A 20,904-nucleotide genomic window follows, 5' to 3' on the forward strand; every position below is an offset into this window, starting at 1 on the left:
TGGAGACTTACCCTATAAAACAGTGTTCTCTATTTATGAAAATGAGTTTGTGGAGATCAGTAACTGAAAAATCTTTGTGTTAACAGGAGTCTGGAAGACTGTGCCATAAATATAGTTAAAAATGTAAAGCATTAGTTTCTCATGTCTTCTGTTTTTTCTCGTTACAATGTTGCTGTTTCTACACCTCAGAAAACCGTGCAGGATTTTGAGAGGAAAGGAGAAGAACTTTAAGCCCAAACCTCCTCCTCATGTGTTGTCTTGAGTTTCTCAGTTCCTTGTAAAATCCATAGGATATACTTGAATAACGTCCTGGTCCTTCAATAGGTCAAGCGCGCTTCCAGCTCTCAGAGGTGGCTCGTGTGCCTGTCCGCATGCTCCTGAGGCCTGGCACGCTGGGTGCTGTTCCCGGCCTTGCGACACTGAATTAGCCTGGGGAATAACAGTGATGATTAAAAGATGCACAGAGTTCAGATCTATCAAACATCCCTCAGCACACAACTAGAAGGCTCTAGCCACACTTTTGCTTTCAGTGTTAAAATTGACCGTGTACCTTGACCTCAGAATCCTGCTGGCTGCTTAGGTGCTATTGGGACAAAACAGAAATTAAGGACAGGAGAGTCAAGAGTATTGAAGAAGTTCTGTATCTTGGCCCTCTGCTGGCTCCACAGCAGCAATTACAGCTCCTCCAGCCAGCTCTGCATGCTGGTAAAATAGCGGGGTACTTTTGGAATAAAAGGATTTGGTGTAGAAGTTCCCTTTAGAAACATGCACAGGGTAGCTGGCACTCAACTGGAGAGGGGTAAAACTGACAGATGGAGGAGGTGTTGTAAATAACTGGAAACAGTTTGTGAAGCCCAGCATGAGCTGAAACAGTGTTCTGGAATAATGCTGTAAGATCGCACCTGGAGCAATCAAAGTTTTCTTAATAAGGCAAGGGTTCTTTTTTTTATAGTGATCTACTTTATTTCTTCACATAGAGATCAACTATACGTTTGAAGCAGAAGATGAGAGGAGGCAGTTAGGCTTGCCATCTAGGGTACGCTTTAAGGACCACCAGTCTGATCAGTTTACTGCAAGTACAACCCTAAGGGGGCAGAACTCAAAAGAGTGTGTGACAACCAAGCTTGTACTGCAGGTAAGGCAGAGTATTTTATTTTTATTTCATTTAGATCCATTAAAAACAAAAGCATGCTCTTTTTTTTTCAGCCTCATGGCACCTTTGTGTGTAACTCAAAAGTCACATGCAATATAAAGCTTCAAAACTAGAAAACCACCACAGTTTAATACCTTACTATTCCCTGCACATGTGCTACTTCCTCCTGTTGCCTTTCTTACAAAGCATGAATAAAAGCTGTAGCCACTGCAGCATGCTCTGAAGGTCAACAGAGCTGAACTAATGTAGAATAGAGAGGGGATAAATCCCAAAAATGGAGAGCTGTTTCCAACAGAAGAAATGGTTATAGAATTTAACAGTGTGACAGGTTTCAGAGGGGATGAATGGGCAGGACAGGAAAGCTTGGTACGTGCTCTCTGACTCGGCTGCTACACTGGCCCCTCACGGTGGCACTGCTCCAGGAGCTGAACAGATTCTCTATCTGTGGCTCAACAGGAGTGAGCCAGCCTCGAAGGCTGCTTTTGACCACAGCAAATCAAAGAGCGTGAACTTATGCAATAGGGAGAAAGTATTTTACTGTTGTAGTGTGAATTTCACTTGCCTGAGTTACCCTCTGTTGTTCCTAGGAATTCTTAATGGTGAGAGAAATCATTGACTTGGGAAGCCAGGAAAAAAAAAAAAGACAGTAGGGCTATGCCCCTTGTGTTCTGGGGTATTTTAGAAAATACTGAGTTTCTATACAGTGAATAGTTTAATACCGCAAAACGTAGCAGAAAAGATTTTGCTTTGCTGCTTGTTCTAAAATGTGTATCAAAAGCTAGTCTTTTTTTTTTTTTCTTCCTTGCACTGTATGCTAACTATGCCATTTAAAATACTTTAACAGGAAAAAATAAAAGATAAGCTACGCCCCATTCCAATATCAGTCAGTGTTAAAATTGCTGGCCTGGAGTCTAGTTCACCGTCCACAAGAAAGGAGAGAGCACTTCCGGATCTTATACCAATTCTAAGTTCAAATGAACCTGAAACAAAGACCACAAAAGTAAGTCTTTGATACCACATTTTCTCATAAATCTACACTTTGATAAATGACTGAATTTTAAAGACAGTAGAAAGCGAACTTACGACCAAAGGAAGTAACTGGAGCGGACTGAACTTGTAACTACTGGCTTGTATTTCATTTTGTTGTGAACTCGTTACAAAATGTTATGAACGAGAACCTGTGTTTCTTTTGCAACAAAAGTGAAGCTGGTATAGGTACTGCGTTCTTTTTCTCTCCTCAATAAGTTGTACTTTTGATTAAAAATAGAAATCCATCATTTCCAGCTTGTCCCACATCACAAAATAACGTACAGTCTAATTCTTCTGTGGCTAGGATGCTGTAGCAGCATTAGAGCTCTGCAGCAGTGACGTAAGAGAGAGAGAATATCTTCAGTAAAAGAGATTATTTCCTCAATGTTCACTGAAGAATTAGAATTAAGGATATTTTCCCTCGTTAGAATAATCTCACTTAGAATAATCTAACTCTGTCTTTTAGTCACATTTAAAGTTTTAAATTATCAGTATCGAGGGCTATGTCTCACAAAGAAAAACCCTCTTGACAGAAAAGAAGTAAGAGTCAGGTTAAAATCTTACTGTATCCAGGGAAGTGTCTCTTGAGTTCCCCGTAGATGCTTTATACGGTTCACATCAGAAATCTTGTGTGGTAGTATCGTGTGGCATGCAGTAAAAGTGCTTTGGTTTTATTTAGGTGGAGTTCTTAAAAGAAGGATGTGGAGAAGACAATGAATGTCACAGCAATCTGAAACTTCAGTACCGGTTTTGCACTAGAGAAGGAAATGAAGACAGGTTTACTTATTTACCAATGTAAGCCCTGATTGATGCATTCCTAAAATTCAAATTGTTAACAAGTGCTTAGAAGAACTTCTAGGAGAGTGTTTTGGGAGACAGAGCAGCTTTGTTCCCTTAGTCTTGCACACACAGCCCTGTGCAGTAGTACTGATCTGTCGGGGTGAGGAAGGTGGGGGAGTGGGGATGAGCTCCAGAAGAGGAGGGGTGGTACAAAGTGGCCGCAGATGTGGGCTGAAAGTCTGAAAAACGAAGTTTCTAACCCCTGGAGAAATTGGATTCTAAATCAGCCTTGCAGTAGTTGATTGCGTGTGCTACTGTTAACTATTTTTGAGATGAAATTTGATTGCGAGTGTGACAATATGATATATTATAGCTGAAGACAAGCAGTTAAGAGAGAAGTGAACAGAGAAATCATTTCACCGTACACACGCATAACAACCTGCTGCACCCCTCCTCCCTGGAGGGCCACTGAAATTAGCCAGGAGGTGTAAAACAAACAAAAGGAAGTATGTTTACATACTGTCAACAGTCAAGTAATCTTTAATAGTGAGTGCCACAATCTGAGTTGGAAGCCAAAAGCACTTATACTTTGCAAGAAAAAAGTACATCAGTAGATTAATTCAGAGAAAATTCATCACTATTAAAGATGAGCCAGATGCAAGTGCTGGTTCAGAAATACTATAAACTCTTGATTACTTCGGAAGTGTATCAGTCTGTTACATCCTGTTAATTGCTGGCCACGTTCAGAGATGAAATACCGGTCTGGGGGAAAAAAAACACCTAGTAAGAAGCCACCTTTCATACACATTTGCTTTCCTTCTGCACACAACCCTGTATGCTCTGGTTTTGTAGTGAAAACGGCATGCCAGTGCTTGTTCTGAAAGATCAGAAAGATATTGCCCTGGAAATAACGGTGACAAACAACCCATCTGATGCAAAAAATCCACAAAAAGATGGTGAAGATGCATACGAAGCTAAACTAATTGCAATTTTTCCAGACAGTCTGACATATTCTGCATTCAGGGAAATGAAGGGTTATCCTGTAAGTATTTTTAAGAGAAAAAAAATAATCAATTTAAAACGTATTTTTAGTATATTTTTATTTTAAATGTATTCTGTTTAATCAGGAAAAACAGCTGACGTGTGGGGCTAACCAAAATGGTTCTCAAGCAGAGTGTGAACTTGGAAATCCTTTCAAAAGAAATTCCAATGTAAGTTGCACCTATTTTACTCAAGTTATAAAATCTGATTCCTCACTGCACTTGTCCAAAGTTTCTGTGTGTCGTAATTGGAAATTTGATTTGGATCTGTCTTTAATTCTAGAATTTGATGATGTATTTCTATAATACTGCATATATTAATATATTTTATAAAACATTTACATGTTTATGGATGTTCTTTCTTGTCTAGGTAACCTTTTATCTGATCTTGAGTACCACTAAAGTTAATGTTGATACAACAGACTTGGACATTAATCTGAAGTTGGAAACGTAAGTTTTCTTTGTGTGCATCTGCTGTGTTTTTATATACAGTTGTAAACATTTTGAATTAATTTGTTTGATTCACAAAAGCAATTGAATGGTAAAGTGAAAACTACTAAATTTGTAAAATAAACAGCATTGTTTCCTTTTCATTGCAGAACAAGCACTCAAGTTAATTCGACTCCAATTACAGCTAGTGCTAAAGTGGTTCTTGAATTGCTTTTATCACTCACTGGGTAAGTGTTGATAGCATAACAAATGGGGCGGGGGGGGCTGGGGACCACTATTTTGCTGCAGACTTCATTAAAATCTGATTATTCTCCTTCCCCACCCCCACCTGAACAGAGTTGCTAAGCCTTCTCAGGTATATTTTGGAGGTAACATCGTTGGTGAGAGTGCTATGAAATCTGAAGATCATATTGGAAACCTCATAGAGTATGAATTCAGAGTGAGTAATTTAGATTAATGCCAACAGCTGCTTTTAATCAAACAAACAGCTTCTCTCTTTATGCATATGAATACGTCAAAAAGTTCTGGATGTAAAATTGGCTTTTCTGTCACAAAATTGTGACTTCCTGATCAGAAAATGCAGTCTGACTGCAGACTAGAGCTTCTTTAGGCCTTGACATTTTTACAGTTGCATTTTGAGGGAGTGGCTCGAGGCTGGCTGTACACTTTATTTTCAGAGCAGTTCATGCACATTCAGTTGTGCAGTGTAAAACGCCACGCAGGCAGAGAACAAAGCTTGAACCTGGGACCCTAACGGTGCCATGCCCAGGTGTTAGCTGATGCACACAGACAGAGAGCGCGTGTACTTGCTGCATTCGGGACTGAGCAGGCACAGGAAGACACTGCAGGAGCCGTTTTGAATGTGTGGGTCTATTTCACTCTCTTGGTTTTCTGCCTAACTAACAGACCAAGGAGAAGGCTGCAAGGGACAATTTTGATTCTGGAAAATCTTGGTTTATCAGCAAGAGCGTTGCTTTTCCTACATCATCATTGCAAGCTCTACTGTTTTCATACATAGTAGTTCATCAGGATTGAAATCCATCTCTGTCAGTCCTTTACTTTCTTCTGTACCTGCATGTGTGTATTAAAGTAGAAGCGGAATATCTGTTTTAGAACTTGCTGTCCTGACCACTAAGAAAGCAAAAAATAGTCTGGGAAACAACTTCCAGACTTAAGAGAGGAAGAGCTGGTTATCTTTCTGTGTCAGAGTTCCTCGTAAACTTGCAGTTTGCCTTAGTTATGTAACTTAATGATTTTTTAAACTCTAAATTGGAGTTTGTTGTTGTTTCACATGAAGATAGATTTCTAAAATCAATAGCTTGAAGTTCATGTTAGGGAATTTTAATCCTTCTATGTTTAAACTCTGCATTTACTTGCTGTCCAGGTGTGCTAGTTTCAGTATATTCTTTGTCTTTATGCTCCATTTTGACTGTCTTTCATTCACTTTAAAATTTCCTCTTAGTTGCATGCTTAAAACTTGCCCAAGTCAATAACACTTTTGATAGTGAAAAAAAAAACTTTAAAAAGTATTTCACAGTTTAAAGAGTGTTTGTTTTAACAGGTAACTAACTTGGGCAGACCACTAAAAACATTTGGTACCGCTTCCCTGGACATCCAGTGGCCAAAAGAAATTAGTAATGGCAAATGGCTGCTTTATTTGATGAAAATAGATTCCAAAGGCTTGGAAAAAGTCTCCTGTCAACCCGAGAACGAAATCAATAGTCTACATGTTGCGGTATGTTACCCTGTCTTGTGTTCAGGAATTAGTACAACATGAAAGCACATCTCCGCAGCCTGGAGGAATTACATGTCATCTTTTAAAGAGAAAGGGCTTGCACTTAAAATATTATAAAAAGACTTCATCAAGCAAGAGTTTCATAGCCCTTCATTGTGCCTCTCTAGCAAGATTTTTTTTCCTAAACCCTGAGCCTTCATTTTTTTTTTTTTTTTTCATATAGTCTTAAGATCATTTGGGAAGAGTTTTAATTTTCACCATTAAAACTGCACGCCCATAAACTAATTCTTTTCAGATTACTACATTAGTTAATAAAACTTTCATTTAAATAAACTGTATGATTAAAAAAAATGCATCTACTGACCTTAGCACAATCTTCTTCTTTTAGCATAGTAACATTAATACTCTTTATATTTAAAAAAAAATGGAAATAGTATTGAAAGCTTTGTAAATCTAAAACCCCCTTGACCTATTAAAAGAGTCAGTTGAACTTTTTTTAGGTTATCTCAAATTCTAGTAACTGTCCTGATTCTACTATTAGCAATAAAAGTAGGTAAGTAGGGATATGTAATGATGTCACTCGTGCTGATCTTGGAACAAGAAAACATTCACTGACTCTTGTTTCTCTGCTTACATGGGGTCAGAATTAAGAGAAAGTTACGATAAACTACTAAAACTCTTTCTGTCTTATTTATTTATTTATTTATTTTTTCCCCAATTTTCTTCTTCCCCCCCCAGGAATCCCATAACTCAAGAAGGAAACGTGAGGTTGCAGAGAAGCAGATTACAGACAGCAAGGCATTTTCTTTATTCTCAGAAAGAAAATACAAGACCTTGGTGAGCACACTGCACCAACTGTAGTCTTGTCAGATGCTTCCCTCTGCACTTGTAAGAGGGCTTTTCAGAGTTTGCCAGGGTGAAAGAAGGTATCTCCTTGCTTTATCTGAAATCCAAGCAGCAATGCTTTTAAGATATGACTGTTTAGATTACCTACTGATGAGAGAGAAATAGGAAAGAATTTCTGCATAGTCTCCTACATTAAAATAACCAGGTAATAGCATCTTTATTGTATTTTCCTGTTGCTGTCAGTACAAACAGATTTTGGTTCTTCAACATAAATATAATGTGTATAGTCCAATTTTTAATCAGGGAGGGGAGAGGTTTAAACAATTTGAGATGATGTGTTTTTATTTACATGTAGAAATTTGTACTTGCAGGACTGCAATGTGAATGCACGCTGTGTGGACATAAAATGTCCCCTGAAGGGTTTAGACAGCAAGGCGTCTATTGTGCTGCGTTCCAGACTGTGGAACAGTACTTTCTTAGAAGTAAGTCCTCTTACCTGCCATTTTTGGAAGGTCTGAGTTCTTTTCCTGTTCTGTGTCTAATGTCCGTATGTTACTTTGGAACAGGAATACTCCAAAATGAACTACCTGGACATTCTTGTTCGGGCTTCAATCAGTGTTCCTGCTGCAGCTAAGAACGTTAAACTCACAAATGAAGTTGCTCAGGTAGGTTCAACATTTAATGATAACAGTATGTTACAGTTGTGATGTTTCCAGCTTACCTCAAAGACTGAAACAGAAAAGAAACAGTTTTAAACAAGAAGTAGCTAAAAGTTTAGCTTTTTAACTGAGTTATTGGTAACTGAATTATTGATCGTTTTTACCTTTTAATCAGGCTGGAAGAATTCACTACCATATTGAAATTAGGCCAGTAGGAACTTTTTCTTCAAAAACATTTTGTAGATATGAGAGAGAGAGAGACATCTTGCTAGAAAGAGATAAGACCACATAAAGTGCAGCTTTATATTAAACATGGATGCTTCTCAAATGCTCTTTACATCCTCACATATTTTCTTTCCTTTAGGTGCGTGTTACTGTCTTTCCTGCAAAACCAGTAGCACTTTATACAGGAGTACCTTGGTGGATCATCTCGGTGGCTATTTTTGCTGGAATACTGATGCTTGCACTGTTGGTATTCTTACTATGGAAGGTGAGGTTTTTTTTTTATTTTAATTTAGTTATTTTACATTTACATTTCCTGGTCTACAACTGACAAGACAGGAAACTAATTAAGCAAGTGATTAAGTATTTTGGTTTGTATTTGGAAGTCAAAATAGAGAAAAACTGCCCAAACCACACATTACCTTTATCAGTTTCTGAATTCTGCAATATTTGGAATGAAAATGGTTACGCTGGAAGACTTGTTATGAAATTTTTCTCTTCCCACATCCTCAAAAGCTAGTGTCAAAACTTGAGACAAATGTTCGAAAACCGTAGTTACTTTGATACAGATGGATACAGCTACCTGGGGCTTCTGCAGTTAGGTGTAAAACTTCGTGAACTATCTACAAATGTTTTTAGCAGGTCTTTGTTCTCATAACATTAGAAATAACATTAAACTGATAGTAGATTAAAATAATCAAAAGGTGCAGAAATAATACCTAGCCAAGTGTGTTGGTGAATTTCTGTAGTATTGGGTTTTTAGCTAAGAAACCCTAAACGAGTAAGTAAGTGTGTGTAACAAAAAGCTTAACAATTTGGAAAAGAAAAAAAATCAGGTACCTATTTTTCTAACTACCTGTGGCATTTTTACAACTAATTGTGGTTCCCAGTATAACAGGGCAGTTCTTCTGTTCTTAGTTTTTACAGGCATAGGCAGTTAATATTTGCTGTTATGGGATAGCAGGAGGTTATTAAGAAAGAAGAGGTGAATAAGAACATCCTGTCTGTCACTTACCTTCTTCTGGAGAAACTGCAGCAATTGGCTTTGCTGAGGAGTTACTATTTGCTGCAGATTACTTCTCACAGGATAGTTCTGACTTCCCTATTTTCTAATAAATGCCCATCCCCGGCTGCAAATCTGCCAGTGAATTAATACTTCGGGTGGGCTGCTAGTGTTTTACTGCACATGAAAATAACATTTCATACACGCATAGACAGCATAAAATGCTGCTTTTAATGACAAAGATTGTGTCGTCTTATGAGGGACAAATGTGGTACTTCAAAGACAGTTACATGATTGGTTTAAGACAAATGCTTGTGTTGTACAGTTGAAGCAATACTCATTTTTGCTCTGCACTCTGCATTTGTCTGTCCTCTGCACTTGTCTGCAAACAGGTTCCTGTATAGACTTATTTGCTCTTCGCAGCCAGCTTTGGTTGCTATGGTCATACTTCATAGTAGCTTTTCCTTAGGAAAAAAACAAAAACAAAACCAACCCTAAACAAAAAACCCAACCAACCAACACAAAAACCACCACAAAAATGAATGCACTACAAATTTATCAAAATGCCTCTAAAATAATATTATTTACCTCAGGTTATTCTGTTATTTTACAGATTGAGTTAGTCCAAGAAGTTCTCAGATCTAGAAACAGCTGTGTTCTTGTGTGGTGGTGTTTTTTGTTGTGTTGTGTGTTTTTTTTCATTGGTGGTTTTGGGTTTTTTGTTGTTGTTGTTATTGTTTTTTTTGTTGGGTTTTTTTTTTTTTTAAGGCATGTGAAGGGATAATGGGAAGATAGTCCACAGTTAATTTAAGTAATTTTTAATCAGTTTGACTTCTTCCAGTCCACAAAAATTGACTAAATACCTTGCTTCCTTGTAGTGTGGTTTCTTCAAGAGAAATAAGAAAGATCATTATGATGCCACATATCACAAGGCTGAGATCCATGCTCAGCCATCTGATAAAGAGAGGCTTACTTCTGATGCATAGTATTGATCTACTTCTGTAATTGGTAATGGATGATATTTTTTAATTTTTAGCTGTGGCACATGCTGTGGTTGCGGTGGCTAACTATGAAGCTTTTACTGCATCTGTTCTATTAACTTCTGGATTTCAAACTATCATACTTACTTCCTCATTCTGTCGATATATTTTCAGCTTTTGGTGCACGTGAACAAACACAGGTGTTTACCTTGATCTAAAAAGCTTTTATGTTTATTTCTTTAGAAATCATCCTAATCTGTTCCAATGGTTTTTAGTCTCTTTTTTTTTTTTAATTTATGTATTAACAGTACAAGTAAGTTTTAAGCTTCAGAGATGGTGATCAACACTGCAGAGTTAAGATTTAAAGTTAAGACTATGTGGACAATAGATAAACTTGCTTTACTAATCTTTAGTGCATGCGAAAAGATACTTGTTGCTAATAATGAAAGGTGTTTTCATAAGGCCAGACATCTCTTTTCCTTCAATTCTAAGGTATACTTTTCTAGGAACACACCTCCCTCTGCTGAAACTACTAGATGCATGATGATTTATGCTTCTAGCAACTTTTATTCAACTTAAGACATTACATGCACGTACATTATATTAATAAATGACGCTTGGGATTGGGGAGGAATTCTTAACTAAAATAAGTCAAAAATACTTAATGAAATCTTAACTAAGAGATAGCTAAAGATTTGGTTTATGCCTGGATGTAATTTTTGTTAACTTCAGTTCCATTAAGTTCTAATATTATTTTTTAAAAAACCCAAAACAAACAAAACAAAAACCTGACCACCCCAAATACTATGAAGAAAAAACTGTGCCACTTTAATCTTTTTTTTTTTCTAGCTGTATCTACTGACAGCTAGATGGTACAATGTCTCTTAACCTTAATATTAATCTTGACATCACTGACCCATAGGTTTGTAAAGTTGAGTGCCTATCAATCATGATCATTTAACGCTGTGACCATAACTCCATTTTGTTTTAAAAATTAATTTCAGTCCATTCCTCAATAGTTAAAATCAGCTTTTACAGTGTCTTTGAATAAGAAAATTGCAGGGCACAAATAAGCTGTACTAGATTTCATCTGGGAGACTTGTGTTGTGGCACATGACAAAATTTTCAAGGTATGTCTGTTTTTTATCCTATGGCAAACTAAGCAGGACTGGTGGTGTAACACTACACATGTGTAGTTAGTTCAGGTGACTATCTAAACGGTGCTTTGAAAAACAAGGCCCCAGTGTAACTTTTCTTGAAGGCCCTGGAAATCTTACGTAGGTTTTTAAGGGCAAATCCTGTCACCATACAGGAAGAAACCGAAGTACATACCTACCTTTGATTCAGGAGAAGCAAGCTTTCCTGAACTGTATCTACGTTGCATAGCATTAAAGTCTCTCATTATGCAAGCAAATAGCTTTATAAAGAAGACTTTTATAAAACAAATCTAGAAAGTTAGAAGAGGAGATATTTTTAGGGTATTAGATTACTGGATTGTCAGGCTATGCCGTTTGCCTTCAACTGCTGCTGGAATAACTAATGTAGACCTGCTGGCTCACATTTTTACAGCTGCATACGCTACATTTTTGGCCTACATCCTTTTGTTTTCAATTGTCCTACCTGTATATCTGTGCAAAGGAAGAATTTGCTGCCTCTGTAATGGTAGTACTTTGACAGCAACTTAAACCAAAACCGTTCTTTTTCTTCTCTGCTCCAGTGTGGGTTCTTCCAGCGTTCTAGGTACGAAGACAGTGTCCCCCGATATCACGCTGTAAGAATTCGAAAAGAAGAGCGACAGATCAAAGATGGGAAATACAAAGACCTCGAGACAAAACAGTGGTTCACAAAATGGAATGAAAATGAGAGTTATTCTTAGGGAAAAATTATTTTCATCCACAAAGTTCAGATACAGGTTAATGTTTTCATTAATGGAATACTGATGGAGCTAGACCTATGAACACTATGGACATTCACCATTTGACTGTAGATATTACTACTTATATTGAGGCTTTTATTTGCACAGTTAAAATTGCTTCAACAGACTTTATTTGCATTACTTCCTTTCCAGGCTGCCTCTTCCCCCTTCAAATCTAACTCACACTTTAAAGATAAAGTGTTGATTTAGGGTCTTTTCTGCAAAATATGCAGAACCACTACAGCAGATGTTTTCCTTTGATCCTAACCTTCTTCCTAGGTGTGCAAGGAGTGCATGGTTAAAGTCAAGACAGGTTCTCTATCCTTCCCTCGATGCATAGTCCATTATAAGAACATGGGGCCTTAACACACTTCGTTCAAGTATAATCTGAAGACCTGCAAATCTCCTTTAGTCATAAGCTTTGCCTGCTGCAGTAGTTAGGGCTTAACAAAAAAGCATCATCTTAAATTACATGTGCAATAGGTCATGTTGCTCAATTATTTTTTTTTTTCTTAAGATCAGATTGCGTGATTCTTGCTCACAACAAATAAACACAGGTTTGTTTTTTTTTTTTAAAGAGGCTCGAATATTAGATGTACTTTTTGTATATATATATATTTTAGTCATTTTTGTATTTATTTTTTGTTATAAATCATTGTCTTTGACTAACTGTTAGGCCAAAGACTTAACTGAACTTTCAAATCCACTGTGTTTCTGAACTTCAGATTATGAGACCTGAGGCTTTCACTGCATTTTAATAAGTTACTGAAGGTGCCAATGCTTTCTAAAAATGTAAATATTTATTCCAGTTATGTGTATGGGTTGGTTTTTTTTCCTGATAACTTGTAACTTCATGTAATAGGAATTACCAGGTCTTGTAAGATGATTTGTATATTACTTCAGACTATTTAATGATTTGGACACCAAACAGAAGTAGGCCTTTTAGATACAGTTTTATACTTACTACAAGAAAGTGAGAAGTTCTCTGGAAACAGCTGTCCAGCTTCGTGGAGACTTCCTGTTTAGCAAAAGGCACTGACTGCTGCAACTGTTCTACAGCACTTGAAGGAGGCTATAAATGCCTAACTTACCTTAACTATGGGGATCTGAGTTGATCCGCGTTGAGACTACTGAATCGTCTTCAATACCTGAATGTTGATAAAAGTAGAACCACAGTTGTGTTTATCAGTAATCTAGTTATTGTAACATAACTGCTAAAACTATTTAAAGAGTTTACTTTTTTACCCATGTTCTAAAGCATTGGTACTATTTAAGAATGAAGACTTAGTTCACAATTGTTTATTCCATGTGAAACGAAACTCTGCTCAAAAAGTATGCATGTTAATTGCTAATAATTTGAACTATGCAAAAACCTCTTGGTACTTTTTCCCCTCACAGGGTAAAGACCTGCTAGGAGGTCAGTTGTCAAGTGTCTTATTTTTACTACTAACTTTGGACATACCTTCTTGGAAGGTGTGGTCATCTAAAAGGTTATCATCATAGAAAGTGCATTAATTTAATAGACTCTTCTTCCTCCCGCTAAATAGTATTAGTATGTTGTGACCCTGATTTTACGAACACTTACACATGTATTTAGCTGTTACCCAGTTTTTGAGCTTTTAAAATTCTAGCTTAATTGCTGAAAGGCTCAGCAGCATTAGAAGCCTGCCTAACCAGGGGCTAAGAAGCTTGACAAATAGCCTTGGATTTAAAAGCAGATTGTTGCCCTCGCCTAAGAACATGAATGTCTTAACAGTGTTAAACTGAAAGTTCTTGAAAAATAAGTCATGTCACTGTTATACTTTTATCTCAAACATTTTTATACCAGCTAGCAATGCTACACCATTCCATGGTTAGAAATTACCTGTGGATATTTGTATAGAAGTGTGAAATAAATTTTTTTTTTTTTAAATTAAGCTTTGTTTTGGTAATAGTGATTTCTTATCATTATCAGCTGAGGTAGCCATAGCTAAGTTCATTGGAAGAGCAAGCTGAAAGTTGCAGGCTTTAACAAACTGTCTCATTCTCAACATTGCAGGGTAGAGGGCACCGAGAGTTATAGCAAAGGGGCAGGTAAGGCAGCTGCAGGAGATAACACACAGTCTCACACGTTGCAGGCTCTGTGCTCCTCGCTGGAGTTTCCAGCTTTGGTAAGAGTCAAGCATGGAGTCTGGCAAAGCACCAAGTGCCAGCTCCAGTGGGGCAGAGCTGCCCTCTCCCTCTGAACTTCACTCATGCTGCCCAGTGTACCTTCGGTGCAAGCAGTCTTCTAAAAAAGTTCCCCTGTAAGACAGGTGTTTCTTTAACTAGGAGAGATAGATGCACCTCCCAAAATCAGTCAAGGACTTCACATACCTATCTGCATTTAGCAGTGGAAGTTTGATACTGACAGTCAGTTACATGACTGTAGGGTACAGCTTTGACTCAAAAAAAACCAAAAAAACAAAAAAAAACAAAACCAAAAACCACCAACCAACCCAGAAAAGCCAAAAAGATGCAGAGAGGAAAAAAAAAAACCCACACAATAGAGAAAACTTGCAGTTTGTCTCCATTTTTAAGATGTTATTCCTCACAGGATCCTTTCCTTGCCTTTGCTGAAAGGAAAGCAACAAAGCCTGACGATACGGGTTAGCTGAATACATACTAGACCAGTGTTTGTTATTGCAGCCGAGAACCTTCTCGAACTAGAACCAGAAGATGGTGCTAGATCTTTCAGAGCACGTCAAAGATGCAGGCTCAACCTGCTTTTATTAAACAATTATTCTCATTTACATAACTATGCCCACAAACATTTGTCCACAACAATACAAAATATGGACTGGGAGAACAGTTAAGTAGCTGGTAGTACAAATATACTATATTAGGTTTTATATATGCTCATATATAGCGTACACATATAGTACTAGATGTAGTATATACTATATACACAGTACAGTAATAGTGTATGCGTATAGTATATATGTATACATATGCATATATAAAAACCACTGTATTTGCTATATAGATAGTCTCTCTGTGTAGTATGTAGGTATAGCCTAAGGTACATAAACAGATTGCTAGTGAACTGCAATACCATCACATATGTTTAACTGTCATAGCATAGGAGACATGCGAGAAGCTTTCAGTATAAGCGACCATCACAGCACAGCTTCAGTAACCATCTGTCCAGAAATTATATGTGGAAGAAGAGACAGAACTGGTGCTTGGACGCAAGTGTCAGGAACTGTCACATAAGGTGAAGGGACGCTTTTGCAAGCAGCACTAAACTCCAGTCCCCATTCCCAGCACCCATGTTACAATGCTAACCATCACTGCAGCAGCATGTCTTAACTTAAAAAAAACCCACCAAAACAACAACAAAAAAAACCCCACACCCCCCCAACCACCAAAACCCATACAAAAAAAAACCCCTCAACACAAAAACCACAAAGCTGCTTATGTACAAACAACTGAAATAACTTCTCCTAGCACAGAGTAGGTGAGAGTGTCAGCAGTCAGTTAGTTGGTTTGCAAAACCCAGGAGAACAGTGATGAAACAGCAGGCAACTGTAGGCAGTGGTGTGAGCCAGAGGCGGCACATGGACACGCTTCAGCTGGCTTGCCAGACAGCACACCCAGGTGAGTGACAACAAGAATGTGGGCAGTGTATTCCCCTGTAGTGGCTGTGCAAGCAATTGCTTCAGTTTTTATCCCAGTCCTCAGGCATCTCTAAACATCCATTTGTCTTCCCAGGCTATGGATTCATAATTAATAATATATACCTTTTATAACCTCATAAGCCTTGCTGGAATCCTAACTGTGCTCCTTGTGAGAGAAAAACACAGCGACTCCTTACCCTGAGAAACCGCCAGAGAAATCAGCCTTAATCCCCAGCCAGGCTGTGATACTGTCACTGCACAGGGGTGGGGGACCTGTGGTTTGCGTTTTTCCATACTCTCAGACAGACCCCTTTCCTCTATTTTCTAGCTCTGCAAAATGTTGTTTGGCAAGCAGCACCTTTTCAGAGCCGTACCTGCCTCACAGATCCTATGTGGACACAGGCAGAGAGCTGAGTTTTTACCAAGCAGAGGTGTCCTTGCTTACCTAAGCACAGCAGAACCCCATACAGCTCCCTGCCCTTGCCATTGATACACAGCACTACCTATCTATTTCCTCTTACCTCTCACTATCAAGTGTCTTCAGGGGATGAGGAGGAAGGGATAGGAAAGTAAAATACTTTTGCCAGGAGCATATGAAACAACACAACTGCTAAGTTGATTAAATATACATGTTTGCTTGGGTTTGGGATATTGCTTGGTTTCTTGAAGTGGAGCGGACCAGCAGTTAACATTACAGAGCTGGGAAGTGTATCATTGCCAGCCAGCTTATGAGTCAGCCTGTGATTGATTCTGGCCTAGCAAGGAGGAACAACATAAAAATAGCCACCCTGGGCTACAGCACAGATCTACCTGAATCAGCATCCCACCTCTGACAATGGCCAATAGTTAAGCAGCATGATGATGATACTTCACTGCTCTTGTTCCATAAAAAGTTAGTGCTCAACTTCACTGGCTACGTAGTATATTTTTCCTATGGAAGAAAAAGCTGTGCATGATAATAATAAAATTTCCCCAGCTACCTTCTGATCTTGAATCACAAAGTTGTACATGGCAAAAATTCACAAACTTCAAAGTTTAGGTAAACATTGGATAAAAATAAACAAACAAACAAACCCATTTGTATATTCTTCTTGAATCTACAATTTGATAACCCATACAGAAGCCAGTCCATATTTTTTACCAACTTTGCTGCCATTTTTATGGTGGGGTTTTTTATTAGTACTCCTGAAAGGAAAAAAAAAAAAAAGGAGAGAGAGAGACCAAAGCCACATTGAACCAGTCTAACCCTAAGAATTTTCTGTCATAGCAAAAGCAGCTGAACTTACTGACAAAAACCTAAGAACAACGAGTCTCTGTGCAGAGTAAGTACACCAGCCAAAAAGAGACATGGATAGATGGACCAGATGACTGTGCAGGCATCACAGCAAAGCACATAAACCATTGAAAGAAAAGAAAGAGATTATATGGATATCTGTACCTGGCAGCTTAAGTTTTTTTTCTTAATCTATGATGCACCTGTTCTGGACAAAAGGAAAAAAGCAGCAGTACATGCAGCAACCACGAACAGTGACTTCCAGTATGGCTTATTTACAGTATCCCCTTAACAAACCAAGAAGTTTTTCTGTGGAACACCCTGCAAGAATGCTATGCTTCCAATTATCTTATTAAACCTTAAATTAAAAACCAAAATAAACCAAACAACAACAAAAAAAAACAAACAAAAAACCAACACTCCACCCAAAATGTAATTGCTTAGGTTAAAATTAAATGCTGTGGTTTTAATTATCTTGCAATCCGCTTTGTTCTGTCCCATTTAAATTAAGAATCCAGATGTATTATAATCTCAGGAATAAGAGTAGAAAAATACCAAATGTCAAAAATAATACATTTCTCCTCTCGGGTTTATGTAAGAATTTACAGAAATTGGCACATCAGAACTCCAGACAGCGCCACACTGGATCAGATCAGAGTAAGCCTCCAGAAGATCATCAATGAGAGAAACAGGTTTTAAAAAGGGATGGGGCTGGGTAGGGGAGGAAGAGAGAAACAGAATTTGAAATATTCCCCAATATTTCAACAGAACATGTTTACATGGTGGTGTGGTTTAGCCCTAGTCACCACACAGTTTCTCGCTCACCCTCCCCCCCCAGCAGGAATCAGGGAGAGAATTGGGAAGAAAGGAAAACTCGTGGGTTGAGGTGAAGACGGTTTACTAAAATAGCAAAGGAAAACTACAATAATAACAGAATATATGGATACTAAAATATACAAAATGAACAATGTACAATTTCTTGCCACCCAATGTTCGAACGACCGATACAGCCCATCCCGAGCAGCAATCACAGAAACAAAACCGGGCAGCAAGCAAAAGAGTGAAAAAGGGGGCCAGCAAGGTAGAGGGAACGATGCCAGTGAATGAGAGAGATGGATGCCAGGAAGGCAGATACCCACCCTGGCCAACTCCCACTGATACACTGAGCATGACGTTTATGGCATGGAATACTCTCTTTGGCCAGTCTGGGTCAATTATTCTGTCTATCCCTCCCAGCTTCCTGCACCTGCACATTAGCAAGTCTTGGAAAGCAGGACAGTGTCCTTGGTCTCATTAACAACAACTGGTGTCATCAGGGTGTTTTTAATCAACATTCTTCACACACAAAATCCAAAACACACTGGCTACTAAGAGGAAAATTAACTCCATCCCTGCCAAAAACCAGGATCAGCAGTTTAAACAAGACCAAGAAAACACCTTTGGGTAACCAGAGAGGGTTGGTTTTGCTCTGAACATAGCATTTAAAGAACTATCCACAATTCTTTATCCACAGTTACTTCTGTGACTGCTCATCCTGTGTGATTATTCCTGAGAAAAGTGCGTACTGTTTACATTACTGAGAATGAACTCTGGCTTACAAAATCCAATGATTTACTTAGCCTCTGGCAGCCCTTGCAACATCTGCCTGGGGACTGCTGTCCAAACATAACGGTAGGCCGTAAGCCAGTTTTTAAGGCATGCCTGTAAGTTGAAACATCACACATCAAGACAGTAACGTACAGACATAGAAGATGAAGCCAATCCAGGGCCATCATAAGAAATTGCAACAACCTACAAATACCCAACTTACTGCCTCCAGACACTGCTTTAAGCTAGTGCTGACTCACAACTGAGAGGCCATTATAAAATGGTTTTAAGCACAGCAATTCATAAGTAGGAGTCCCAAACTATTACAAACTTGAGTAGTAGGAGCTTCTGGGGGTGGCCTACAAGCAGCAATAAAGCAAAAACTGTCAGTAACCTCTACTTGTAGAAGACTTCCAGAGACAAACAAGCTGTTAGTTCGCCCCGTTAGCCACCACTCCCCGGCCAGAACAGAACAAGCCATTCGTTTTTCAGCACAAAATGGAGGTACAGTCTGATTACAAACCAGAGAAAGCAGTCTAATCCTGAGCTACTGCTTCATTCTTACATATTATTGGTGTAGTTACTGCTCAGAAAATTGCCTCTGGAGGCAGACTGAATCAATGTTTTCTGTATTTTAATGCAACATACAAAAGAAAGTCCTTAATTAATTATTTGTTACAATCCCTTAATCTCTTTAATGGGAGGCTCCAAGCAATCCAACAAAGCACTGAACAAATTAATGTGATAATGTGATTAATATGATACATAAATCTGTGAACAGATCAATGTGATAGATTCCTGCTCCAATGGAGGCCACTGGATATCCATTCCTGCTATCAGGTCATGGAAAAGTGACATGTTTAAAGGAAACCAAGCAATATTTAAGAGTTGACTGAATAAGATAAATTTATGGTGCAAATACAAACATCCACAATAGAAGCAGCAGATTATGTAGAGCCAGATCCTCTCTTGTACGGTATTGTATACAATTTTGAATTACAGGATTCAATATTGTTGTGGTTTAACCCCACTCAACAGCTAAAATAACACAGTCGCTCCCCGCAGTGGGATGGGGAAAAGATTCAGAAAAGAAAGGAAGGCAAAACTCATGGGTTGAGATAAAAAACAGTTTAAGAGAACAACAGAGGAAAAGAAAACAGAGATGGAAAACAAAACCAATAACAGAATAAACTTAAGCATGCAATTTACAGTACAATATCTCATGGTGGATCTTGATGCCTAGCTCCCTCCCAAGTAGCAAAACCTGCCCCTCAGCACCATCCACACTTCTTGTACTGAGCATGGGCTCACATGGGGTGGAATGGTCCTTTGGCTAATTTGGGTGAACTGTTCCAGCTGCTGGCTCATTAGTAACCTATCCCAGCTGTGTCCCCAGCCACCAGTGCCACACTCCAGCTCCTCTTCCAGCTCAGGTGAAAATTAACTCTATCCTAGCCAGAACCAAGACAAACATCTACACTGCAGTAAGTTTATCAGGAATGCTTATAATCACTCTTAACTGCCTTTTTAGTTAGCATTCTGGATATTTCTACCCGAGTAGGACAAGTAACTATTAAATACCATTGTCTAGTATCTCACATGGGGCATTAGTATCCTAACAGTCGGTAAAGTGATTTAGGGTCACACACGGTCCAAGTACTTTTTAACCAATAAAGACATGTATCGTGTTCACTGCTGACCAGTGGGGAGCATATCTGTAAAGACAGATGCCCTATTTTTCGTTTTGTTTTTTTTTTTTTTTTTTTTTTCCTGGTTGCTGAAACAGAAGTCATCTCTCCCCCCGTTTTTCCCATTTGGACGCTGTGGCACAGGGCAGGGAGCGAAGGGCCGGCAGAGGCCGCAGTGCCCCCTCCCACGCCGTCACGCAGCGAAACAGACGCTGGGTGCACGAGTGGGAAGACACGCGGCGGTTAAACCACCATTTAAACCCCGCGCTGGGGCTCTGCCCTCACGCCGGCCGGCAGCGGTGCGAATAAAGCCGGTGATTTGTGGGTTTCCGTTATCTCCTGTTTCAGCCCCGCGGGGTCACCGACGCCGGGCGCCGAGTCCCCGCTGCCGTCGACGCGCCCCACAGCCCGCCGGGCCCAGACCGCGGCGAGGGGAAGCGGCAGCACGGCTGAGCGCGGTGCCGCCCGCCTCCCCTTCCCCTTCCTCCGCGCTCACCGAACGGGCCAGCCTCTCAGACAACGCCTCCGCGGCCTCGCTATGGGAGCGCGCAGGGCCCCCGCCGCCCATCCCCTCGCACCTACGTCCTTCCCCGGGGGGCCGCTGCGCCCGGTTCCCTTGCCGCTTCTCGCACCGGAGGCTGCCGAGCACCTCGCAGCCCTTCGCCGGGAAGGCGGCGGCCCCCGCCTCCGCGAGTAACGCCCCTGTACCTGTCCGAGGTGGACTCCTCCGGGAAGCGAGCGCCGCCTTCTCTCGCGGACGGCCGTTGAACAGGGGCAGCCGAACAAGTCTCAGGGGCAGCGACCTTGCCCCTGCGGGCCAGGCTGCTGCGGGAGCACCCCCCGCCCTGCTCCCTTGGAGCCGCCCTCTCCTCCGCCCCGTCGCCGCTGCGTGGGGCTGGGCCGGGA

The 20,904-nt window shown here is 39.7% G+C and overlaps 1 protein-coding gene and 1 long non-coding RNA gene across 7 annotated transcripts in view; one reads left to right on the forward strand and one right to left on the reverse strand.

Moving 5' to 3' along the window:
* ITGA6 (integrin subunit alpha 6) overlaps positions 1-13,719 on the forward strand; it is a 44,650-nt gene extending 30,931 nt beyond the window's left edge. For 2 of the 3 annotated variants that reach the window (XM_086750876.1, XM_086750877.1), the window contains 14 exons: positions 978-1,135; positions 1,998-2,153; positions 2,862-2,977; positions 3,815-4,004; positions 4,090-4,173; positions 4,373-4,452; positions 4,602-4,679; positions 4,789-4,891; positions 6,014-6,187; positions 6,926-7,024; positions 7,405-7,515; positions 7,600-7,698; positions 8,057-8,182; positions 11,615-13,719. In XM_086750876.1, coding sequence (XP_086607002.1) covers positions 978-1,135; positions 1,998-2,153; positions 2,862-2,977; positions 3,815-4,004; positions 4,090-4,173; positions 4,373-4,452; positions 4,602-4,679; positions 4,789-4,891; positions 6,014-6,187; positions 6,926-7,024; positions 7,405-7,515; positions 7,600-7,698; positions 8,057-8,182; positions 11,615-11,773 — 1,733 coding nt within the window. In that variant the 3' untranslated portion in view covers positions 11,774-13,719. Of the gene's footprint in view, positions 1-977; positions 1,136-1,997; positions 2,154-2,861; positions 2,978-3,814; positions 4,005-4,089; positions 4,174-4,372; positions 4,453-4,601; positions 4,680-4,788; positions 4,892-6,013; positions 6,188-6,925; positions 7,025-7,404; positions 7,516-7,599; positions 7,699-8,056; positions 8,183-9,795; positions 9,926-11,614 lie in introns of all 3 variants that reach the window. The other variant, XM_086750875.1, reaches the window with a different exon arrangement.
* Positions 372-20,854, reverse strand: LOC147600208 (uncharacterized). 4 transcript variants are annotated; one of them, XR_015258913.1, is made up of 8 exons: positions 20,707-20,854; positions 12,904-12,960; positions 11,518-11,666; positions 7,530-7,762; positions 3,659-4,002; positions 2,747-2,937; positions 2,074-2,133; positions 372-429 (listed from the first exon to the last, which is right to left on the reverse strand). It is a non-coding gene; the product is annotated as an uncharacterized LOC147600208 (long non-coding RNA). The 4 variants fall into 4 exon arrangements; XR_015258915.1 differs by lacking the exon at positions 2,074-2,133 and having other exon boundaries at positions 3,659-3,839; positions 20,707-20,853; XR_015258912.1 differs by lacking the exon at positions 2,074-2,133 and having other exon boundaries at positions 20,707-20,853.
* Positions 20,855-20,904: the final 50 nt, after the last annotated feature.

This window comes from Chlamydotis macqueenii, chromosome 6, assembly GCF_036417535.1.
Source record: "Chlamydotis macqueenii isolate bChlMac1 chromosome 6, bChlMac1.mat, whole genome shotgun sequence".
Taxonomy (NCBI): domain Eukaryota; kingdom Metazoa; phylum Chordata; class Aves; order Otidiformes; family Otididae; genus Chlamydotis; species Chlamydotis macqueenii.